The sequence below is a fragment of the Balearica regulorum genome, chromosome 6 (assembly GCF_011004875.1).
Source record: "Balearica regulorum gibbericeps isolate bBalReg1 chromosome 6, bBalReg1.pri, whole genome shotgun sequence".
NCBI lineage: Eukaryota > Metazoa > Chordata > Aves > Gruiformes > Gruidae > Balearica > Balearica regulorum.
The window spans coordinates 30,204,632-30,226,335 of NC_046189.1; the positions used below are offsets into that span (position 1 = coordinate 30,204,632).

At 45.9% G+C, this 21,704-nt stretch overlaps 1 protein-coding gene across 5 annotated transcripts in view; it reads right to left on the bottom strand.

Moving 5' to 3' along the window:
* LOC104636007 (uncharacterized) overlaps window positions 1-21,704 on the bottom strand; it is a 46,710-nt gene that overhangs the window by 15,365 nt on the left and 9,641 nt on the right. For 2 of the 5 annotated variants that reach the window (XM_075757042.1, XM_075757043.1), the window contains exon 2: window positions 372-490. The exons of 2 other annotated variants lie outside the window; for them this stretch is intronic. In XM_075757042.1, coding sequence (XP_075613157.1) covers window positions 372-475 — 104 coding nt within the window. In that variant the 5' untranslated portion in view covers window positions 476-490. Of the gene's footprint in view, window positions 1-371; window positions 491-21,704 lie in introns of those variants that run through there. One more of the 5 variants, XM_075757040.1, reaches the window with a different exon arrangement.

The window sequence follows — 21,704 nt, forward strand, 5'->3', positions numbered from 1 at the left end:
ACCAGGAGGGGAATGAAGAGGCTTGTTACTCTCTGAAGGCTAAGACACCTCAGGCATCTAACCATGTGAGGTAACAACAGACATCTTCCATCTGAGGAGAAGTCTGAGGCAGCATATTGCCTGGAAGCCAATCTTGGTAACTCGCTGGTAGCTTGATTCAGCCCTTGCTTAGAGTGGTCCAAATTAGCATACTTTACCCACATTAATGAAACTATCTCTAATCTAATCCCAGAGAGGTATGGCAGAGCTGCTCCTCTGGATCACCGCTGAATGGTGAACATTATTTACGTCCTTCAAAACTGCTAAAAATAAAAATTAAAACTAGCTCTCAAAGTGTGGCTGCTCCCCAAGATGTCACAGGCACTTCTCACCCAGTCTTCTCATGGTGGGGCTGGAGTTTCCCCTTCTTCACGGCTCTGGAGGAGCCCACAGGTGACAGCAGAGAAACGTGAGGATCAGGACTTTCTGTGATCATAGGTTATAACATGATCTGTCAAGAAAGAGAGAATGAGATGATGTGAGAGCCAGTCACTGAGTAGGGAACAGGGCTCCTGGTAGTGCCGAAGGGCTCCTGTGAGAAAGTGCTGTTAATGAGAGATGCCATGGCCTGTCAGGTTGGTCTGTGATCAGGTCACAGCCAGGGGACTAAAAGCCACGTGTAGATTCTGCACTCTGCTTTCAGACCAAGCAGAAAGAGAAAACAACCCTTGCTGTAGTGAGAGCTGAGAATAAAGTGGTCCTTGCCCAAGGCAAGGAGCTACACACAGTAACGCCTTGAAGAGAAACCAAGGCCTAGGCTACATGCTTGCTTGGTAAGCTCTGCGTGTGTGTGTGTGAGAGCAAGGGAGTCGGACAAGAAAGCACACAGGCAAGGGGAGAAGGAGTCACGAGAAGAGCAAGTAAGCAGAGGCATAGAAATGACGGGGCGGGACCTGTCTGTGGCTGCTCCCTTCACCAAGAGACAGGACACCACTGAAAATACAATTGACTTGTGTCCTCACAGTCTCTCTTCTGGTGGAAGTTCACTGCTGGGGCCCATAATGCTGACCCCTCCTTGGGCTGCAGGCTGCTGCAGTGACACCAGGTGTGGGTGGCCACGGGTCCCTGCCTGCTTAGGTACGTGGCAGGGAGGGGTTTGCGTCCCTCTGTTACAGGGGGGAATACCTCAAACCCACTGGCCCGAGAGGGAACCCACTTGCCCTGCAGGAGAGCAGAGGCCCATTTCCCCAGTGGGTGTGGAAGGTGCCAGCGCCCATGAGCACCACCAGGCAGCGGGGACCTGCTGCTGCCTTGCCAGGGCAGGATTTTCCGGTGGAGGTGTGTGTGGGGTGGCAAAAGTTGCTTTCAGGGAAGGAGCAGCTGGAAGAAACCTCCTGTGGGCAGAGCGGGGCAGGCAGAGAGCGAGGGAGAGAGAGGGGCAGCAGAGGCAGGTTTGTAGAGTGGAGGACCCAGAGAAGACAGAGAACAGTCACAGCTAGCTGTGAGAGTTGGTAGGAGACAGAGACTTTCCAGAGGAGGCTGTGCAGAGTTTGCTGACACATAGGCAGGCACCAAAAATTACTGGATTACATGGAGGAAGGGAGAAATTTTGTTTCCAAATAATTTATTTTAATCTTTGTCACCCATCAGAGCTGAGCTTTCTCTGAAAAGTGACTTTTTGCTCTAAGAAAACACTTCAGACATGGGAAGTCCCTTTGGTACTTTCAGGAGAGCTCAGAGCAAAGGTGTATGTGGATGTAGCTCACAGGTGGACGTGCAAGGGAGTTCAGTGCCCTGGCTGCAGTGAGGGGGAGCCTCAGAAATTGGTGAGCTCTGTTTCACCTCATGCCTGCAAGGCAGCTGTAGAGATCTCATAACAACCAGCTTAGAGAGGAGCATCTTTCTTCCCTGTCACTCCATCCTTGAAAGGACCATCTCTTTCCTACTGAACTCTACTAATCTTGCCCATGCCACTACCCTGAGGGCTGTGCACAGCATGTCAGGTAGGTAAGCTTAATTTCACTGTCACCCAGGCCAACTGCTGTCTGACCTGTGAAGGGGGACCACCTGTGCTGAGGCACAGCCTGCTTCCCCCACTGCCCAGGGATGTTTGGAGCAGAGAGAAAACAGAGGTCTCTCTAAAGCACCAGATAATTCTGACCTGGCCTGTAACCTAGAAACACTGAGTCCTTCTCCCTCCTTCCTCTGTTCTAGTGCTCCATTCCTTGTGGCACACAGCAACAGCATCACAGTTTCAGCTCAGATGCCTGCATTTGTCAGGTCGGTGACACTGCTGTAATATAAAGCACGTGCGTACACACTCAGCTCTAAAGTAACATGACCACAAGCATGGTTTAGGCACTCTGCTGGAGGAGAGCATGAGATGGAAAAAACTCATTTGAGTTAATATGCTTATGGTTGATACACTAAAGATGATTTTCCAGCACATCCTTGCAGGCTCACTGTACATACAGAATATTTAGCTGTAGTCTTACATGGTCACCACTGAAGAAACACTGGGAACAATATCTACATGAGTTTGTCCTCCCACCACCTCAGAGCTGTAACTACAGTCTATAGCTACAGCAGGTGATGCCAGTATGGAAACTAGCAAATGCCACAGAAGTGTGAGGCAATGGAGAGAAGTAAATGCTGATCTCTCACATGGTGACCCAACTCGGGGTCCTAACTCTCTCTCCTAAGGGTACACAGCACTCCTAATGCACTCTGTGTTCTCTTCCAGTTAAACCAAGCAGTGACTTGCCAGTTCTTTGTTGCTCCCTGACATACGTGAGCACTGTGGGTTGATGCTGCACTCCTTCATTTACCCAGCTGGGTACTTCCAGGCAGTCCTGTCCACACTTCCCCAAAGCTAGGGCTTTATTCTACTCCAGCAATCTTCCAGGCCAATGCTGACTTATTCCAGGCCAAATAGCAAAAAGGAGCTTAGCGTTGGCTGCCGCTGAAGGAATGACACAGAATTGCTCTTCAATCACGTCGTCTGTGCAATGTTTGCCTGCTTCCTGGCTCAGGGACTGAAAAGGTCCTGGTGGTTATGAGCCTCGTACCTAACGTGAGCGTAAGACTAAAGGCATCGTGTGCTCAGCTTATTTTCTACCATGTGATTCTGTTTAATCAACTTCTCCTCTATTACTCTGATAAGTGCCTGCTTGGAGACTTGCCACTAACCTTCATTTTCCTGCAAAATCCCCCCAAAGAACTTATTTCTCAAGGATTAAAGCTTGAAGGATAAATTATTCCTTCCCATACGCTTAACAACTGTTCTGCCTGGCTGGCCTTCCCAGCAAAGCACCAGTCAAAGTGTCAGGAGGATGAAGCAGGCAGGCATAGGATAAGTCGTTCAGTGCTGGTGAAAAGCACTGTGGAGAGGACCGGTCATGCCCAAGGACTCCAGGGACATCAGGACAAAGGACCACAGAGCCTCACAAGGACTCAGGAAAAGAGGCAGGGCTGAGTAGATTTGCAGTGCTGCTTTGCAGAGTTCACTGCAGCAAGATTTGCTCGATAGACTGGTCAAACAGGGAAGTTTGTTTCATGAGATGGTGGAGAGCAGCTTGCCATTGTTTGGTCTCTCCTGCCTTGATCAGACAGATGAAGTAAGTCTGGTACATTTTCCACTCTCCACATTTACAACATCTCAGTCACAAGCAAATTAACTTCTGAGTCGTGGCCATCACACCAAACTCCTGTTTCCAGGGGAGGGGAGTAACCAGAGTCACCTTACTCCATCATGAAATAAGAGATTCAACCAACCTTCAGGTCTTATTCTAATTTCTCTGCACTGGGTTTTGCAAATTGCACCACTGAACAGAGGTTGGTTTATTCTGGAGTACAGTCTCCTTTTTATTTCAGAGATCTAACCTGCTAGAGGGATGTGAAAGGCACATTTCAGAGAGCTGTACAAAGGATTTTAGCAAGCTATGATACTGCTGTGAGGTTTTTGCTATCTGATACAGAAAACCTCATGGACACAGCATGATCTGTCTACTGCCGTGTCATGCACATCACTCCATCTGCTTAGCAGAACACCAGCAATCTCAAGGGAAAGAATGCTAGATACATCTATTTTTTCAAGTTAAATGTTAACAAGGAAAATAAAGGTGCCTTGGCTGTATTTGCTTTCTTAGCTGTTCACTTAACCAGAGCTGGTGCTGCAGGAACTAGTTGACACAGTAGGATGATTAAGTGACTGCAGTTATATTTCTTGGGTTTTTTGTCTGTTCTAGCAGCTGAAACAGGAACAGGGCTTATATAGCATCTGTTAATTGCAGTAGGAGAGGTACAGCCACAGTAGTTATCTAAATAAGTACAATTTTCTGAGTTTCTTTTCCTCTCTAGGATAAACAGCTAGGCATTACTGTCCTTGAGTTTACAGTATTAACACTGCTTTCATTGTCTGCTCCATGGCACAAATCAGGAACGCTAACAAGAGGAACAACTGCTATCTTGGCTTCAAAACTAGGTAATATAGAGAAAACCATAACCTCTACAGTCTGCTCTCTGTATTTACAGTCCTTGTGTTCTCAGCTTAATCATAAGCATGGACCATGTCATCTCAGAGACAGCTTGGCATGGGGAACAAAGTCTCTCCTGAGCCTCTGAAGATCCAGTGCAGCCCAGGGTCTCGGATGTTGCTGAGAGTACAGGCAAGGGCATTAAATTTCTGCTGTGCAATGAGCTGCTTGCCTTGTCACATGATATTGTCTAACCATTTTCCTCCTTTTACATCTCTTCTCATTCCTTTCAGTTTTTTTTTTTCTCACTTCCCCAACTCTTCCTCCATCCCACTGCATTCAGCCTAAGTTTACACAGCCCATCTATGGCTGCTGCTTATCAGGTACCACCTCTGAAGCATCACAACCAATACCATTGGCTCCAGAAAAAGAACTGGTCTTGGCCACAGTCAGGGCTCGCTGATCAGAGCAGCCCAAAGGTATACGTGTGCCAGCCAGATGTGCCAGAGAAGAATCTGTCCACATTATCTGTTGATCATCATAGGAACATCCTGCTATGGTACACGCAGTTCCACCAGGGAGAGTGCAGGAATCACCATAACTTCACATGAATTTCTATCTTGGTCAGATTGGCTCTAAATAGCCTCAAGGCAGTGGAAAAGCTAATCTCAAAATTTTATGGAATCACTTGAAGGTCTTAAGCATTCTTGGATCCCCTTCTGTCGGGTTTTTAAGCTGTTTGGGAACTTTGCTTTATTGACATGAAAGGTTTCACCTGAGAAGCCCTACTGCTCCACACATCTGTGCACTTGACAGCAATGGCTTTGATGAATTTTTCTGGCTGCTCTCTAAGTCTGAGCAGCTTCTCTTTGTGTCACAGCATGGTTTTTTCCTTGTGTTCCTCCTTCAGAAAGGCTGTGATGACACGATACTTCCAGCCTACCTCTAAGGGCAGGCATTTCAGTGCAGCATACTTTCAAGGTGACCTGCGTCTCTTCTTGATTCCTTGCTTTGGGAAAGGATACCCCCTTCTGCTTCACCAATGCACCACTCCATCTCTCGGACAATATTTCTCCAACAGTCCTGCTGACAATGCAGCAGAGGGAATGAAGCTTGAGAGGACCAGCATTGACCTTGCAGCGAAGGCTGAGCACATGAGTTACTGTTACAAATGCTCCTGGAGACATCAGTGCGACACCCCCATGGTGTGCCCCAGCTGGAGCTGCTTGGCAGCATCAGCTGTGAAGTGCTCCGGAAGATGGCATGACCCATCACCTGCCAAGCTTTCAGTGAGTCAACACCCTAGCTGGCCACAAAGCTCCTTTGGATGACTCCTCAGGAGGAAGAAAGTCCTATTTGCAATAAAGTCCTCTCCTGGGACAGATCACACACAGAACCAATGAACCTGCAGGGTGCATCTGATTGATAAGTCCCGCACTTCTCTGTAACACCATGAAACACTCTGCTCCCCTCTTACAGCAGGAGAAAGAGCCCAAGGAGTTATAACCAAGCAGAGCCAATGCTTAGCTTGAGTTAGCTGATGTTCGGGATGAGGTGTTTTCCCCTGCCTCACCATGAACCAAGCATTTCCATGCCTTTGGGTCATGCAGAGCAGATCTTGCCCACCACCCACCTTGGTACTCACATACGCACACAGCAAGCATTATTAGCCTTGTGAGGAACAGGCATGAGCTGAGCTCAGCCTCCAGCCCAGCTCCATACCTGGCTCCAAGCTCCCTGACTCAGACACACACAGTTCTCAGAGGCAAACCTCAGCCAGGAAAACCTATCCAGCTCCCCCACGAGATCTAGGAAGTACAAAGCCATATGTGAGCCCACTTTACAGCCCAACACCTTCACTCCTTCTACTCTGCATAGATAGAACAAAACATCAGCACTAACTGCACAAAATGGTCACGATATGGCTAAAAGTGAATTTACTATTCCTTGGGGCAGGGGGCAGAAAAGATCAAGGCTGTCACTTGAAGCTCTGCCCCAGGAAAGGGTCCAACATCAATTATAACTTCCCAGTGCCAGCTCCATACCGTTCTCTGGCTTCCAGCTGACAGACGTGCACCCCCAGCACAACCCTGCCAACACTCAGTTGATTGCTAGACATGTCTTTGTGAGCCAGCCTACAGGCCTGTCTCCAGCAGTGATCAGCAGCAGATCATTTTGGAATGAGCAGACATAGGTAGAGCATGGCTGCAGCAGGTAGCTGATGAGGTCAGGAACTACATCTCAGATCATCTAAACCCATCTTGATCCTCTGTGTGTGTTTTATGAAGGCAGAAGAGACAGTACAAAAAATGCAGGGGGCATGTTGGGTTAGGTGAACATGAGAACTGAGAGAGAGAAGCCAATTAAATCAAGCCAGTAACAGGACAGAGCTGGCTGCTCCCTTCCCCTTGCAGCATGTGATGAGGATCAACAGAGCCTTCACCTAAGCACTCAGCTGAATATTTTCTTCTTGTGTGCACTGACGTCTGGCTTTTCAACTCAATTTTCACTCACTCTCTGGCAAGCCAAGTCACACCAAATAGGAAAAAAAATCAGGCTTTTTTTAACATCATCACTTAAACCATGATTTAATCTCATGATGTGCAGGGCCTGAGTCATGACACTGGATTTTTTCAAGGAAATACTCCTGGCTGGACTAGCAATACATGACCAACAGGGAACACAGAAATACAGCTTTTCCCATGTCCTGTTACATTGCCTCCACCAGTCCTAGGAAGCCAACAGAAAACCAGTCCTATACAGTTGGATCCATCAGGCTTGCTGAAGGGATTCCTAATTCCTTGTTCTCTGACTGCCCCAAGAGTCTCAGCCCAATCCTTAAAATGCATAGGGCAGAGGAAAGAAATCACACATTAATTCTAAGAATAAGGTGTACGTCAAAAGTTTCTGCTCCCTTACTTGCACCAGGGAGACATATTTTGCAGCACAGCCATAAACCTCGAACTTTGAGCACACCAGTGGCTTACTGCATTGGTCTTTCCAACAAGGCAATATGAACCCTGACTCTCATCTTGTACGCTTGCAGCCCACAAAGCCAACCATATCCTGGGCTGCATCAAAAGAAGCATGACCAGCAGATTGTGACCAGCAGGTGAAGGGAGGTGATTCTGCCCCTCTACCTCGCTCTCATGAGACCCCACCTGGAGCACTGTGCCCAGCTCTGGGATCCCCAGTACAAGAAGGACATGGAGCCATTGGAGTGAGTCCAGAGGAGGGCCACAAAGATGATCAGACTGGAGCAGCTCTCCTGTGAATACAGGATGAGAGAGTTGGGGCTGATCATCCTGAAGAAGAGAAGGCTCCAGGTAGACCTTGTAGCAGCCTTCCAGTACCTTAAGTGGGCCTATAGGAAAGCTGGAGAGGGACTGTTTACAAGGAAATGGAGTGATATGACAAGGGGTAATGGCCTTAGGCTGAAGGAGGGGAGATTTCAAATCAGGTATTAGGAAGAAATTCTTCATTATGAGGGTGGTGAGGCACTGGCACAGGTTGCCCAGAGAAGCTGTGGATGCCCCACCCCTGGAAGTGTTCAAGGCCAGGTTGGATGGGACTTTGGGCAACCTGGTCTAGTGGACGGTGTCCCTGCCCATGGTGGGGGGGTTGGAACTAGATGATCTTTAAGGTCCCTTCCAACCCAAACCGTTCTATGATTCTATGATCTCACTAGTGGGGAAAAAAAAATCTCCAAACCTAACTCTACTGATCTCAGTTCATTAACTTTGCACGGGAACCTAGTTCAGCACCCTCCAAAGCCGATGGAAGGTGGATGAGCAGAGTCCTTCCAAGTCAGCAACACGCACCTTATTGGTGGGCTCAGAGAGAGGCCTGAGGGAGGAAGGTGTTCAGAAGGGTGAAGGAAATGGATGATCTCATCCTACACCTTGTTTGGTCACATCCCAAAGCTGTCAGGCATTTTGGCAAACAGCTGGCAGAGGCAGGTTCGGCATGAGGAAACATGGATGGCAATAGTGCCAGCAGTCCTGGCTGGGGCATGGATGGCCACGGGCAGTCACACTTCCCATTCTTCTGAGCGTGGACATACTTAGCAATGCTTCTACAGAAAACCTGGGAGGACTGTACCCGTCAGCTGTCTCAGTTGAGGGACTGGTCCTCAGAAGGTCCAGCGCTACATGTTGCCTGCTACCACACAGTGAGAGTCCTGACAGGGAACTGGTACAGCTAGCCAGGCTCTGCATCAGCCCTGCAGAACATCACAAGTTTTTCCCTACCTACTAGAAAAAATTATTTTCTTCTTTTTTGCAGATTTTCAACTCCTCAATCCCCAACTCCTCCCACTGGCCTCTCTAAACAACCCTCTCCCTTTCAGATGCTGATGCTTTTCAGCTGATTAGACTATGGGCCAGCCCATGAGCTGGGTGTAACTCAGTATAGCTTGTCAATGCTAATTTACACCTGCTGAGAATTTCCCTCCCTTCACCATTTAGCAGAATTATATGACATGTCTTTTATCTCTCCTCACAGTTTAGCCTGCTGTTGCCCTTTCCTGGCCCCCAAGCCTCCTGCTTTGCTCTGAACTCCCTGTAGGTTTGCAGGATAAGTTGCTTATTTGCAATGTAAAGCATCTCTCAGTGCCACAGCCCCATGCAAACAAACCCAAGAGACACATTTATCCTTACTTGTGCAGCAAATCCAGCCCCATCTTTTCCTGGCAGCAGTTCCCTACAACACATACTGCATATGACTTGCTAAGGGAACAAATATGTCCTTTATTTCCACTATGCAATGCAGGACCTCTCTGGGGAGGTTTAGGGAGGGAGAACGAGAGGACTGATCCCACAGAGACCCTGAGCTCTCGCCTTTCTCCTTAAAGCTGATGGCGATGGCTTGCCACCCAGCTCAGCTCTGTGGAGACTCTGACTGTCAATAGGCAGGATACTATTAATGACTTCTTGTTGCTATGGTGATATTGATGGATAGTCCCTGGGGTTGGTGGGAATTCAGGGAAAGCTAGCAAAAAAAAAAAAAAGAAAAAAGAAAAAAAGTGGGTCACAAAAATCCCCCAGGAAAATGTGAGTTTGCCTAGAAATGGGCAGTTGTGTGACAGCCTAGACAAATTCAGTGGCATTTCACACTTCCTAACTCATCCTTCCCCTTACAAGAACAACATGGTGTTCTTCAGAGCCAGTGCAAACACTCCTGCTCACAGCAGGGCTCTGGCGCATAGGCGCACTGCTGCAAGCGGATTTCATTACCAGGCGTTATTTTTGCAGCTTCACCCTGGCACTTCATTTCACATACAGAGTAAAAATCTTGGCTCCAGTGAAATCACTTGGAGCTGTGCCAGTGGGCACAGAGCCAGGATTTCCCCCAGCTCTCAGAATGCCTTATCACAAGTGACAATTTCATTCAGCTGCCACGATAGCCACTGGGAACCCCCTGCCTCTCCAGAGCTGTTTCAAGCATGGAAAAGCTGCTGTTGCAGAGGGGTTTTTGCTCTATTTTCCTGAGGCTCAACGTTATGCACTCTCTGAAGACGGTGTCATGGGCTCTCTCACAGCTTCCTACTCTGCAATATGCAGTTTAGCGTAATCTTTTACCCTTCATCCTTGCAAGGACAGGCTGCACTCCAGTCACAGCTGGGCCCTCTCACCTTGCACAACTGTTCTAGGGATTTGGGGCACAGGAACCACCTTTATAAAATACCAGTTCTCACTTTGGCCTTTTTTTTCTCTGGGAAAAGCATTCCTAATTCAGGCTGGTAACATATTAATGAAGAAATGATAAAGTCCCAGTAGAACTCCCTCTTCCTCTGCACAGGCTATTTATCTAAGCCCACCAAGAGGCGTACAAACTACAAGATTCCTTGTTTGGGGGGGGGGGGGGGGGGGGGGGGGTTTAGTACGATTAGTCAATTTCAGAGTATGCTTTATGTCCTAGCAAAAACTCTTATCTTTTCTGCTGTGTTTTATGTCTAGGAGTTGCCCTACGCACATACAAACTTGCTAGAGAACTTTTTACTCCAAATAGTGGTACCGCTCCAGGCATGTACCACTCCATCACCTGATGGGCACTCTTACTCCAGAAAGTTGTTATTGGTTTGGATCTGTTGTTAGAGAATAAGCATATCCACAGGGGAGCAGTATTTATAGCAGTATTATTATGCAGACAGTTTTGCCAGTAAATGCCCTGGTGTAGATCAGGTCCAATTGATTTGTCAGCTTTTCCACCTACTTGTGTGCAGATCCTTTGCCTCTATGTGAATTCAGGAACTGGAGACAAAATTACCCTGCCCCTCTCTTTTGCATTTTTTGATAAATGTAGTTTTAATGGACTATGGAGTCTAAAAGCACTTTACATCAGGAACAGATCCCAAGAGCAAAATTCAGTTAGTTTCTCCTACATTACATGTAGCTGTTCATCAAATTTATTGGGCAAGGTTCCTAAGCACATGGAGGCCAGACCAGCACTGACAGAGGCTCTCTCTTGTATAGCAATCCTTTGATCAGACTGTCAGCATCATTTATTTGCTTGTGTTTCATATTCTGGAATGCTTCAGTAAGTTATTTCTCCCAGTTGACTATTGGTGGCAAAGGCTGCTCTTTGAAGTCGGATTTGTACCTCTTCCCTTCCCCTCCATTTCAATTAGCTAAGGAAATGATTTGGGTTTTTCTTCTTTCTCCTAGCTCCTTTTGCCCGCCTGTTTGTATTAGAAGCTTTAGGAAAACTGATGGCTGGAGAAGACTCCAGTTGGTGTCTTCCCTATAGGAAATGCTGTGGCTTGCAATTAGCACAGCAAATTGCTCTGCTTGACCTGCTGCTGGCCAGGGTGGAGAGCACAGAACCGGCTGCAGCATCCTGCCTTTCCCCCAGCTAGGAGCTAGGGGATGTGGGGGCTGTGAGTGCGACGGTGGAAGAAAGGAAGTATCACCACAAACAGGTGGGGCCAGACAGGGGCAGAAACTGGTTTATTGCAGTGGGAGACAGAGAAGGCTCTAGAAACATAATAGCCTATTGAAATAGGATCTCTGCCCGTGGGGAACTGTTGTGCTACTGTGTATGCAGCTATTATTTTTCTGCTAAGGACTCCATGTCTGCAGAGACATTGCAGATGGTGAACTGCCCAGAGCAGCTCAGGGCTGAGCAGAAGTGGCCAGTTTGGACTGGGCTGGAGCTCTGGGTTCCTCCACTTGGAGATACCAGGGTAAATCCCAACACCTGAGAAGAGCACATACTCCAGAGGGCAACTTTCCAAGTGTGGTCTGCCCTAAACAGCTGGTCACCAAAGGTTTCTCAGAGTAGATCCCTTGTATCAAGATATTTGACTTAAAACAATATCAGATGTATTCAAGGTAGAGGAATCTCTTTGGGCTGTCTTTGACTCCAGCTGGGCATTAACTCTCAGGTGACCCCAGAGGAATGGGATTTGGAGACATCGGACTGGATGCAATACAGATGCATGGGATTTCTCACCACAAGCAAACCTGGCCTCACCTGCCCCTACCTCATGTCACGCATAGTTTGCTGGCTATGTTTTTAAAGTCGCTATTAATAAACAAATTCTAAGACTCATTAATACCGATGCATATGCTCTTGGAATGCTCCTAACCACATTTATGTATTTTAACTCATCAATATTGCCAAGAGACTCTTTCTTTTTGATGTTCCACCAGTTCCTAGTCTAAAGTGAAAGGTGATGGAGGAGGAGGCAGGATATGCCCCTTTGTTTAGAGCCAGCTGTAAGAAAATGGTTTTGCTTGCTCAAATGCACTGGATACTTTGTGCAAGTAAGCTGCCTCTACTTGCAATGCAGGTTAGCCATTGCACATGTGAGATTGTGAAGAAAAGTAAAAACAAATGAAGCGGTTCTGCAGCTCTTTTTAAGCGAGTGAGGGAGAAGAGGACAGTAAACCAGATCCCTTCTCCCTGTGCTGTGGATCTCAGATATATTTCCCTTGCAATCAGAGTTAAGTATCATTACTTTCATGTCATTTTGCAAAACATTCCAAGTGTTTCATGAAGGTTGCTATGTTCTTGTTAACCTTTATTTTTTTTGTAACTGGGAGAAAATAAGACACAGGTCATAGTAGCTGATGAGAGCCCTCACATGCAAGTTTATGTTATCAAGACAGTGCTAAGAACTGAACCAAGAGCATCACAGCTGAGCTGCAGACAACCAACCAGGTTGGTTCTAATAACTTGGCTCATGCCCAGCACTGAGTCTGCAGCCTTTGTGGTTGTCTCAAAGTACCCACACCTACCCAAAGCTGAACACTCTACAGCAAGGAGAGACAAAACCACTCTATAGATACAATTTGGTAATATCAGTCAAAAGAGGAAATATTGTCTATGCAAACACCCAATCACTCATGGGAAACAGATATGAATCCTTCAAAAACACCTTTTTTAAGGAGTACTCTAAGAAGATACGGTGGGTATGCTGCAGCCAATGTGATGGCAAGAGTCTCATGCAACACAGCATCTCAGAAAAGGATTCAACTTCAACTTCATAAATACTGTCCATCAACAATTCCTGCATGTAGCTAGAACACCTCAGAAAGTTTAATTACCACTTAAGAAATGGAAGACAAAATGAGCTACATGACCTTTCCCACCCCAGATCCTGTAGGTCAGCACTATTTAAGACAACTGGGAGCCTGAAAAGCTAAACATTAGTGTTGGCAGATGAACAGACGGATGGATCGCTGCCAGCATAATCCATCTTCCCACTTGCCTCCGCAGGACTGGGTGACATTCAAAACTAACTACTTCCCTATGCAAAGAGAAATGCACGCAATGCAATGAGCAGGCTTTAAAATGGACTCATCAGCTGGCAGGACCAGTGGCAAAATGCTTTATGGCTGCTATTTAATGTTGCAGGCGAGGCTGTAAACATCAGGCTGTGACAGAAGTGGGGAATGTGGTGACCACAGTGGCTTTGCTGTAAGCCAACCCCCGAGCAAGTTGTAAAAATCTGTCAGGATGCTGTCATTTTTCCTTTATGTATAAATGCTCTAAATCTAATTAACCTTTTAATCAGAGCAGATAAAATTATGGTATTATCATCAAAGGGGATGCTCTATCTACAGTTTCATGAAAAATTTCCATCTCTGCTTAACTTGGATTTTTTTTTTTTCCTGCTTGGGGCTCTATGAGTAAATTCCCCAAACACTGAAAAATAGAAAAGAGTAAAGTCCATTTCGTAGGAGATTTCTTAACACAGCCAGTTACTGTGTAGACATTAGCTCTCCTGATGCCAGATGGGACTCCATCCAGAGCTTTGAGATCCAGCTCAATTACCTGTTGTCTGAGCACAGAGAATGCTCCTGCTCCCTTACCAGGGCAGGCACAACAGGAGCTGTGACGCACTGCACCAGAATGAATCACGTTACCCTCCCCGACAGAGAGGGCACAGAAGCCCACAAACTCCCATGTATCCCAAAACTTTCTGGTGCCCAGCAAGGACTCAAAAGTAAAATAATTTCCTTCATCTAGCAGCTATAGCAGACTGTTCTGTCAGCTAGTAGACTACAATATGACTTTTCTAAATTGACACAAATAACTCTAACATGTACCTTTGTGCCTATAGTACCCCAAAGATATCTCTGTCTCTGGTTTATATCATCACCTAGACCAGACTGTATGTTGTAGAGGTTTTTTTACAACGGCCGCAGTCTTCAGGATTTTCTACACCTGCTGGCAAACATCAGTACTGTTAACAAAATCAGCCAGCACAGCCAAGTGCAGAAATAACCCCAATCAAGATCTGAACATGGGACTCCAGGTAAATGAAGCTTCCTGACTAACCCACTGCAGCATTTGGCTTCACTGAACTTCCCTGTGTAATCTGAACCAAAAAAGCACTCATTTCCACTTACTATTACCCATATGTCACCTCTAAATATACTTACATATTAGCATTTATGCAACGTTCAGTACAAAATCCATATGGCTCCTTTCAGCAAGCAAGCAACGGCAAGAAGAGAGTTGCAAAGAGAGTCTGGAGATGGAGCTTGTAAAGATTTCTTTCTAAGCACCATAAAACACTCATTGCAGAGGGACAGTGATGGAAGAGTTGTTATGACCTGCTCCAGATGGGCTATGTTTTCTTTTTTGTATGAAGCTAAAATTGATTTCTTTTGTATGAAGTGTCTACTAGTGATCCCTCCGGAACAGAAGTTGAGTAGCAGAGCAGATGAGGCCAAGGAGTGTCAGAGCCCCTAGTAAAACACCCTGTAATTACCTTGACCAGCCTCATCTGGGATCTCCACCCTTGCTCCTGCCACCCATTGGCCTGGGAGCTGCATTTACGTCCTTGTCCTGGTCCTTTTCTGAGTTAGGCTGTGTGCTGGCCTAGCCAACTTGACTTCTTGGGTGACATCAGATCTGCATTGGGACTATGGCTTTCTCTGGGGCTTGTTGGACTGTTGGCTGAACCAAGATATAGTCATGGAGCACACTCTGCTCTTCCCATTTGGGTACAATAGGACTTGTCCAAGGTTTCTGTCTCAACCTGCCCTGCTGCATGGCTTCCACCTTACCTTCCTTTCTGGAGACATCCACCCTTACTTGCTCCTTGACAAAGAGTTTTCTGAGCCCTTGAGTTTGGTATTACTTCCCCAAGTTAATCAGAAGAAAGAAATGTTCACATGGAACAAGAAAGTAGAAAATCAAGAGTTTTCAAATGTCCCATGCAGCAACCACTGCCAGGAGACCTTCCAGGATGGAGAAAAGCAACTCAAGCCTAACAGAAATGGCCTTCTACTTCTGAATGGCAAACCTCCCAAATGAGAGCCTTTGAATGCTAACAATTTGCTTTAACAGATAAAGCATAAAAATGTGTTTGCTGTCACTGCCTAAATCACAGAAAAAACTGTGCAGCCAATTAACTACTTTTGGATAATGTTTACCTTAATGATCAAGACTACAAGACCATTAAGCTTTCACATCCACTGAAAGAGAAAAAAGTCTACATGCCTGTAAGAGACTGCAGTCAGAATGGTAAATCAGGGGTCTCATGCTGCTATTACTCCCAATCTTATAGATGATGGGTTCTTAACTCCAAAAATTGTTGTATCCCTTGTGGGTGCATGCTGTGTTAGACTTGACAGATAGAAAGGAATTGATCACAGAATTAAAAACATAACTGGTTGCTTAGTTACCAGTGATCACTACACAGTTATATTTGCTGTGTGCAAACAGAGCTCAGTGCAAACCAATTATCCATCATTACGACTCAAAAATGTCAATTTCAGAGAGCTGAAAACAACCGTGAGCCAGGTAATAAAGGAAATTTGACTAGAAAAATACAAATGATAAATGGGACCCCTTTTTTGGGGGGGGGGGGGGGCGGAGGGGGCTAAATGTTCAAATAGCCACAATTCTGTGGCTGAGGAAAATAAATATATTGTTTGGGAAAAAATAGGATTCTTGTTTATTGGGAGAGTGAAAGCAAGTGTGTTATGTGTATAAACACTGGGAAAATAGAAAGTAGTAAATAAAAATGACAAGCTAAGAATTGCACAAAACTGATAAGGGAAAAAAGACACAGGGAGAGTTAAAGAACTTCAGGATTAATGGTGGCATGAAGGAGCTCAAATACACTGGGTCCTAAAAAGAGCATAGTGTCATTCCAAAAATGAAGTGGACTTACAGTGAGTGGCAATGCCATGAATGTAGAGTAAGTAGAAAGCCACCTCTGTCAGCTGCTCAGCAAGAACTGTCTTGGGACCTCTGCATTAATCTGAGATGATTCATATAATTTGTTTGTTTGTTTGTTTGAACACCAAAACATGAGATAAGAGTGGCCTTAGATCTAGGTCAGTTTGGAAAAATACATAAGAGCAGCCCATTCCCATTGGTTGGGAACAGAAACTAAACTAAAGCAGACTACAGAAGGGTGCATGATTTCATAATGAAGATATTTAAGCGCTAGAACAATTTTCTGGGGGCTGTGATGATTAGCGGGAATGGTTTGGGCACAGGAAACAGCCCTATGTTTGTGTGAGGCAGACTAGAAGAGCCAGCAGGTGCGATGGTTGCAGGGATCTACAAATGTCCCTCCCACTTCTTGAAACACAGATATATGGATACTGCTGTTTAATATACTGTGAGAAGCCACACTCTTATTTCTCACAATTAGGTGCTATTCTTTCAGGTTCCATCCCCAAAGATCAAATCATTAAATCTCCCATAACTGTGACCTTCCTTTAGCAACGTCTGTCTTTCATCTATCAATCAAACTGAGCCTTGGTGCCAGATCTGTGGATAAGCTGCTGTACCAGCAGCACATTCATGACTATGCACCACATAGATGCTGGCAGGTTAGATACTCATGGGCTAAGCTGCACACTGAATTTATCACCATGGCTGTAAACAATTCACGCGCAGCATTGCTGGTGTCCAGCCTCTCTTCTCCTCAGCAATGCATCTTCCCTCTCCTAAACTACATAACAAAAGCAGCTGCAGAGATTTCTGCCTTCCTTGCATGTGCTGTAAAGTGCAGCTATGCTATATCTGATCACGTCCTCATGACAATTTAAGCTCTCTGAAAATAGGAATAGTCAGGGCTGAATGCAGCCACAGTAGAAATGGGTTTGGGCTGAATGCTCTGCTTCTCTCCAGTAAAAACTGCATGTCCTGTGTACAGGAAGGATAAGGGCCATAAGTGCTAAACCCTCGGTAAGACCCGGGCTGGGGGAATCCCCTGCCCTGCGTAACCTGCAGTTTACAGAGGAGGAGAGAAAGGAGGAAATAGGTCAATCCAACTTCTTGATGCAACGCAGCACAATATGGTAAAAATAAATTCTATAGGGGACATACAACATCTTTTTGCCTTTGACTCCATTATGAGATTGGTTCTTTTTTGGCCAGGAGAGCAGAAGCAAAGAACAGACTGAGCAATTTTGAGGCTGATAGTGAACATACAGAGACTAGCATGTTCCTTCCTACTCCAGAGATGTACAGAAAGTGCTAATAGTGCTTCGGTGTCAGAAAGTATTTTCTGTTGTTGAGTATGAGCAGCAGCTGAGGGAAAGATAGGTTACAACAGTCACTAGATCAACTTTGCGTTTGCTGTGGCAGCTCTTGCGCTGTGAAGAGGTTTATCAGCAGCCTCCACAGGATGTATGCAGTGTACCAAGAGATGCTGCTTGCATATGTATTAACAGTTCTGCATGGCAACACGTGCGTGTGTTACATATAAGACTGATCCACGTAGATGCTTACTAAATGGGATTGGTTCATAAACACCACAATCTGCCTGCTCTGGAGAAATATTAGAGACCTTGGAACAATTTCATGAGAGTGAGTCTGTGTGAAAGATGGGAAGTGCCTCTCTCAGCTGCTGTGGCATCCAGGCCATCTGTCTGAAGGGTTACACTCTGCCATGGAGGTCAACATGTAGCAGCTGAGTCCGTTTCTGTACATGCAAAGCCATCTTCCTTCTGTAAAGACAGAGCTTTGTGACCTCCTGAGAGGTCTTCTGCAGATCTACCCCAAATTAGCACTGTCTGCTACTAATCCCTTGTTAACTATCAAGGCCCTCAGGTATGTGAACCTGGACCAAATGAAAAAGGCCCCAGGAAATAACGGGCTTACCTCATCACATCCCAGCTGGCAGCACTGCCAAGAACATGGTGGAAAACTTGATTTATTAAAATTAATGAAGGAACTGGCTAGTGTTGAATAATTCATTACATATCAGCTGCTGCTGAGGTAATAGAAGCTCAGCAAGATCCTCTTTAGCACCGCACAGTGCCTAAAATCTTTAAATAAAATGAAGTCAAAGATTGGCTAGTTAAAGATTGAAGGGCTTTCTCCATGTGAAGTGGGAGGCCCTGATTCCTGTCGCTGAGGTCATCCAGCTGCCATCTGTGAAAATTGCCAAGGTCTCTCAAATGGAAGCCAGCTGCCTAACTTCACTGATTTTTGCCAGGGCACGAAGCATTCTGCCTCAGCCATCAACTTCTGCAGGATATAATGGCTCCATTTTTCATGATTCTTACTGAAATCAAGTTTAGATTTTGATATTTACCATAAGCTAGGGACGTCTGAGGGTGTTGGCTTGCTTATCCATCATTATGAAAATAAATCAGCCTGACATGCAAAGAAGTAGGCACCATCTGAGTATGCAGATCTTAAAGTGCAATCTCTGATGCTGCTCAGGGCTTTTGTCAGCACCAGCAGAATCAAATTACCCACAGCCTGGGCAGTGTCAGGGCAGGATTTTGGAAGCACGTCAGAAGCCCTGGAACAGAATCCCGCTAACTTAATCTGGTGCCACTTGATGAAACAAGGGCTTTTTTTCAACTCTGCTGAAGTCAATGGTAAAACCTATGATAAATGTGTAAAAGCAGCAGCAAAATCAGGCACCGTAATTAGATGGCTGATATTCCTCTTCCTGCATGCTCTCCTTCTGCAGATGTCAGAGGAATTGTAGTTAATAAAGAAGAAAACCAGATAAATGCCACAAACACCCTCCTGCCTCCCAGCTCTGGTAGAGGGTCTCCTGATGCAATCACGAAACTCTCCACTAGCCACAGCTAAAGACCCTACCTGAAGTCCATCACTTTCTCTCTTTCTAACTGGTGATGATAGAAACTGGCCCCACAAGCCAGCAACATGTCCTGTGATGGTACCTGTTCTCAGCTCCAGCTCTGGTTTGGCACCTAGGAATTTGTGATGCACTGATGGTGCAGCAGCTCTGGATCGTATTAAGACAGTTGGACAAGACAGCCTTTGACTCAAGATCCTGATGAATAGGGAAAGATCCTGATGCCTTGTTGATTGCTTCAAGCCAGATTTTATTTCCAGATGCCATTCCTGTTTCAGCCAGAGCAGATGATTTTGGCCAGGCCTCAGTGTCTGAAGTATTTTGGTAGAAGTACTCTGATGTAGCCAGTTGGCATTGTGAGACATTTGACCTAGCCCCAGGAGACTGACGGTTTCCTCTCCTCTCCAAAAACACTGCTTCATCAATCACTTGTGAGAGCATTTTAAAAATTAAAGCCAACTCCCTTTCTCCTCTTGCTGTCTGTTAATAGCCTCTCTGCGGGAGATCACAGGACACTGATTTACACTCCTGAGCTTTTTGTGGACATAGGTTAAGATCATTTGGAGAAGCCATAAACTGACATTGTGACTTCCCACCTTGAAATGCATGAATGAAGCAAATATTGTAACTCTCACAGTTGCAGAGTGCAAGATGCTGTGAACAGGTTGTAACCTGGTAACGTGTGAGACTGACGTCTGGTCCCTGGTCTTCTGGGGTCCTCCCAGACAAGACACTCCAATCCCTGTGTTTCAGCTCTGATATCTATAAAAGGAGATAATAAAACTTCCAGCACCTGTGAAAACTAGACCCTTCCACACCTTGCAGGATTTGAGCACCAAGAGAACTCGGGTAAGGTTTCCTAAAACTGAAGTCTAACTATTTGAAACTAACTGAACTCTGGGACCTGCATCCAAGTGTCACAGCTCCAAGCCACTGTCTGAGCACAAGCTGGCATGGCTCTAGCTACCTCAAGGGACACGGGTGCCTTCCCCTCTAAAGCTGTAAGGAAACACAGGTATGTGGGCAAAGACAGGACAGCAGTATCAAAGGACCAGTCCATGAAGCATACATTCCTCTCTTTACACACCACCAGGGGAACTGTGTGTATGTGGTTGTGACTTTGCAGCTGCTTTTGGCCTTTCACCATTGTTTTCTTCTCCTTTACCCTTCTTTTTCTCTCTTTCTCCCTCTTTTTTTTTTTTTTTAAACAGTCATGTGTTATCTTCTGGAAAGGGCACCTGACTAGCGATGATGTACAATGGCTCTGGGGGCTGGTTTAGGAAGCACAGTGCCCCTCGGACTTGCCAGACAACAGCAGTTGCTGTGTGGCTTCCTTTGCTTTGTTCCTTCAGGAGACCAGTTGGTATTTACATTTTCTCTAAGCAAGGCATCATCCCTGAGATATGCTCATGTGAGAGTGCTTCAGGGAATTCCAGCTGGGAGGTGAGAGTAAAGGATTTCATTATTAAAAAAAAAAAACAAACCAAAAACACCACAAACAAAAACACCACACCACAAAAAAACCCCACAAAACCCCAAAGAGATCCTGTAGGAGATGCTGTTTCCTTCCAAGTGATTCTATGAGGTAGGGGCTGTAAGAGAAGTAGGGAAGCAAGAGTTTTACCAGTTCCAGTACAATCCCATTCTTTTCAGGAAGATATTAAAAGTCCATTTCAATGCAAAGTGTTTTGGGGAAGAGTGGAGGCTGGAGCCTGTTCAAACATTCACCTGGTTTCTACTTTCCCAGCCTAAACAGTGAAAAAAAGTTAAAGAAGGGCACAAAGCAGCCTAGTTCTTATTCCAGGCAGAAAGGAGGGCAAACTTGGTATAAATCAAGCAAGCAGCTATGGACAAGTCACACACAGCAAGGTTTGGAAACAAAACTTCTGCGTGGAGGTAAAGGGGGCAGGGGCAAACCCACTCAGATAAATCTAAAGTTTCCTTGCAGCTACGGCAGCCATGTTAACATGCACTAGATGAAGAACAGGCTCAACTGTTTTGATGATAATTGCCTGGCTGCTTTAATTGGATATAGGCTTCTAAGTCCTAAAATCAGCTGTGTGACAAGACAAACTGATATTTACCTTTTATCTCCTTTATCTTGGCTTACCCAGCGCGGCATGGTCAGTACACATGTTCCCAAGTATTAGAATGTTCCACAGAGCTGATGGATTTTTTTGCAAGAGGAACAAGTAACATTTTACATCTGAAGTTACTGATCGTACTGTTCGTTGAGGCAAAGCTACTCTGGCCTGAGTTCAGTTTCTGCTCCAGAGAATGCCTCCAAGGCACCCATAACCATCAGCAGCAACCAGATAATAATCACTGAGCTGCAGGGCTACTCATCAGCAGTGCAATGACTACACTTGGATACCCAATGGCCTCTGACAATGTGACACTTGCATTGCTCATGCAGTGCAGTCAGTGTCCCTTTGGACTGGCTGAGGGATGCACTGGTCTTGTGTTGTAATAACACACAGAGCTAGAGGACTGGTTACCACAAAGCGGTGTTTTGAGCTGGGAGGTTATGAGCATGGCTGAGGACGAGGTAGCTTTCTAAGATGGGTCCTGGCACACCAGGCTTTCCGGTGCGGTCCGTTACCAAGGGGCTGGCATGGGGAGGGACGCAAGGCTGCTGACTCTGACTCCTGCCTTTCTCCTTTGGCTCTCAGCTGTCCAAGAGGATGTAGGACAGGAACACCACAGGGGACAGAAAA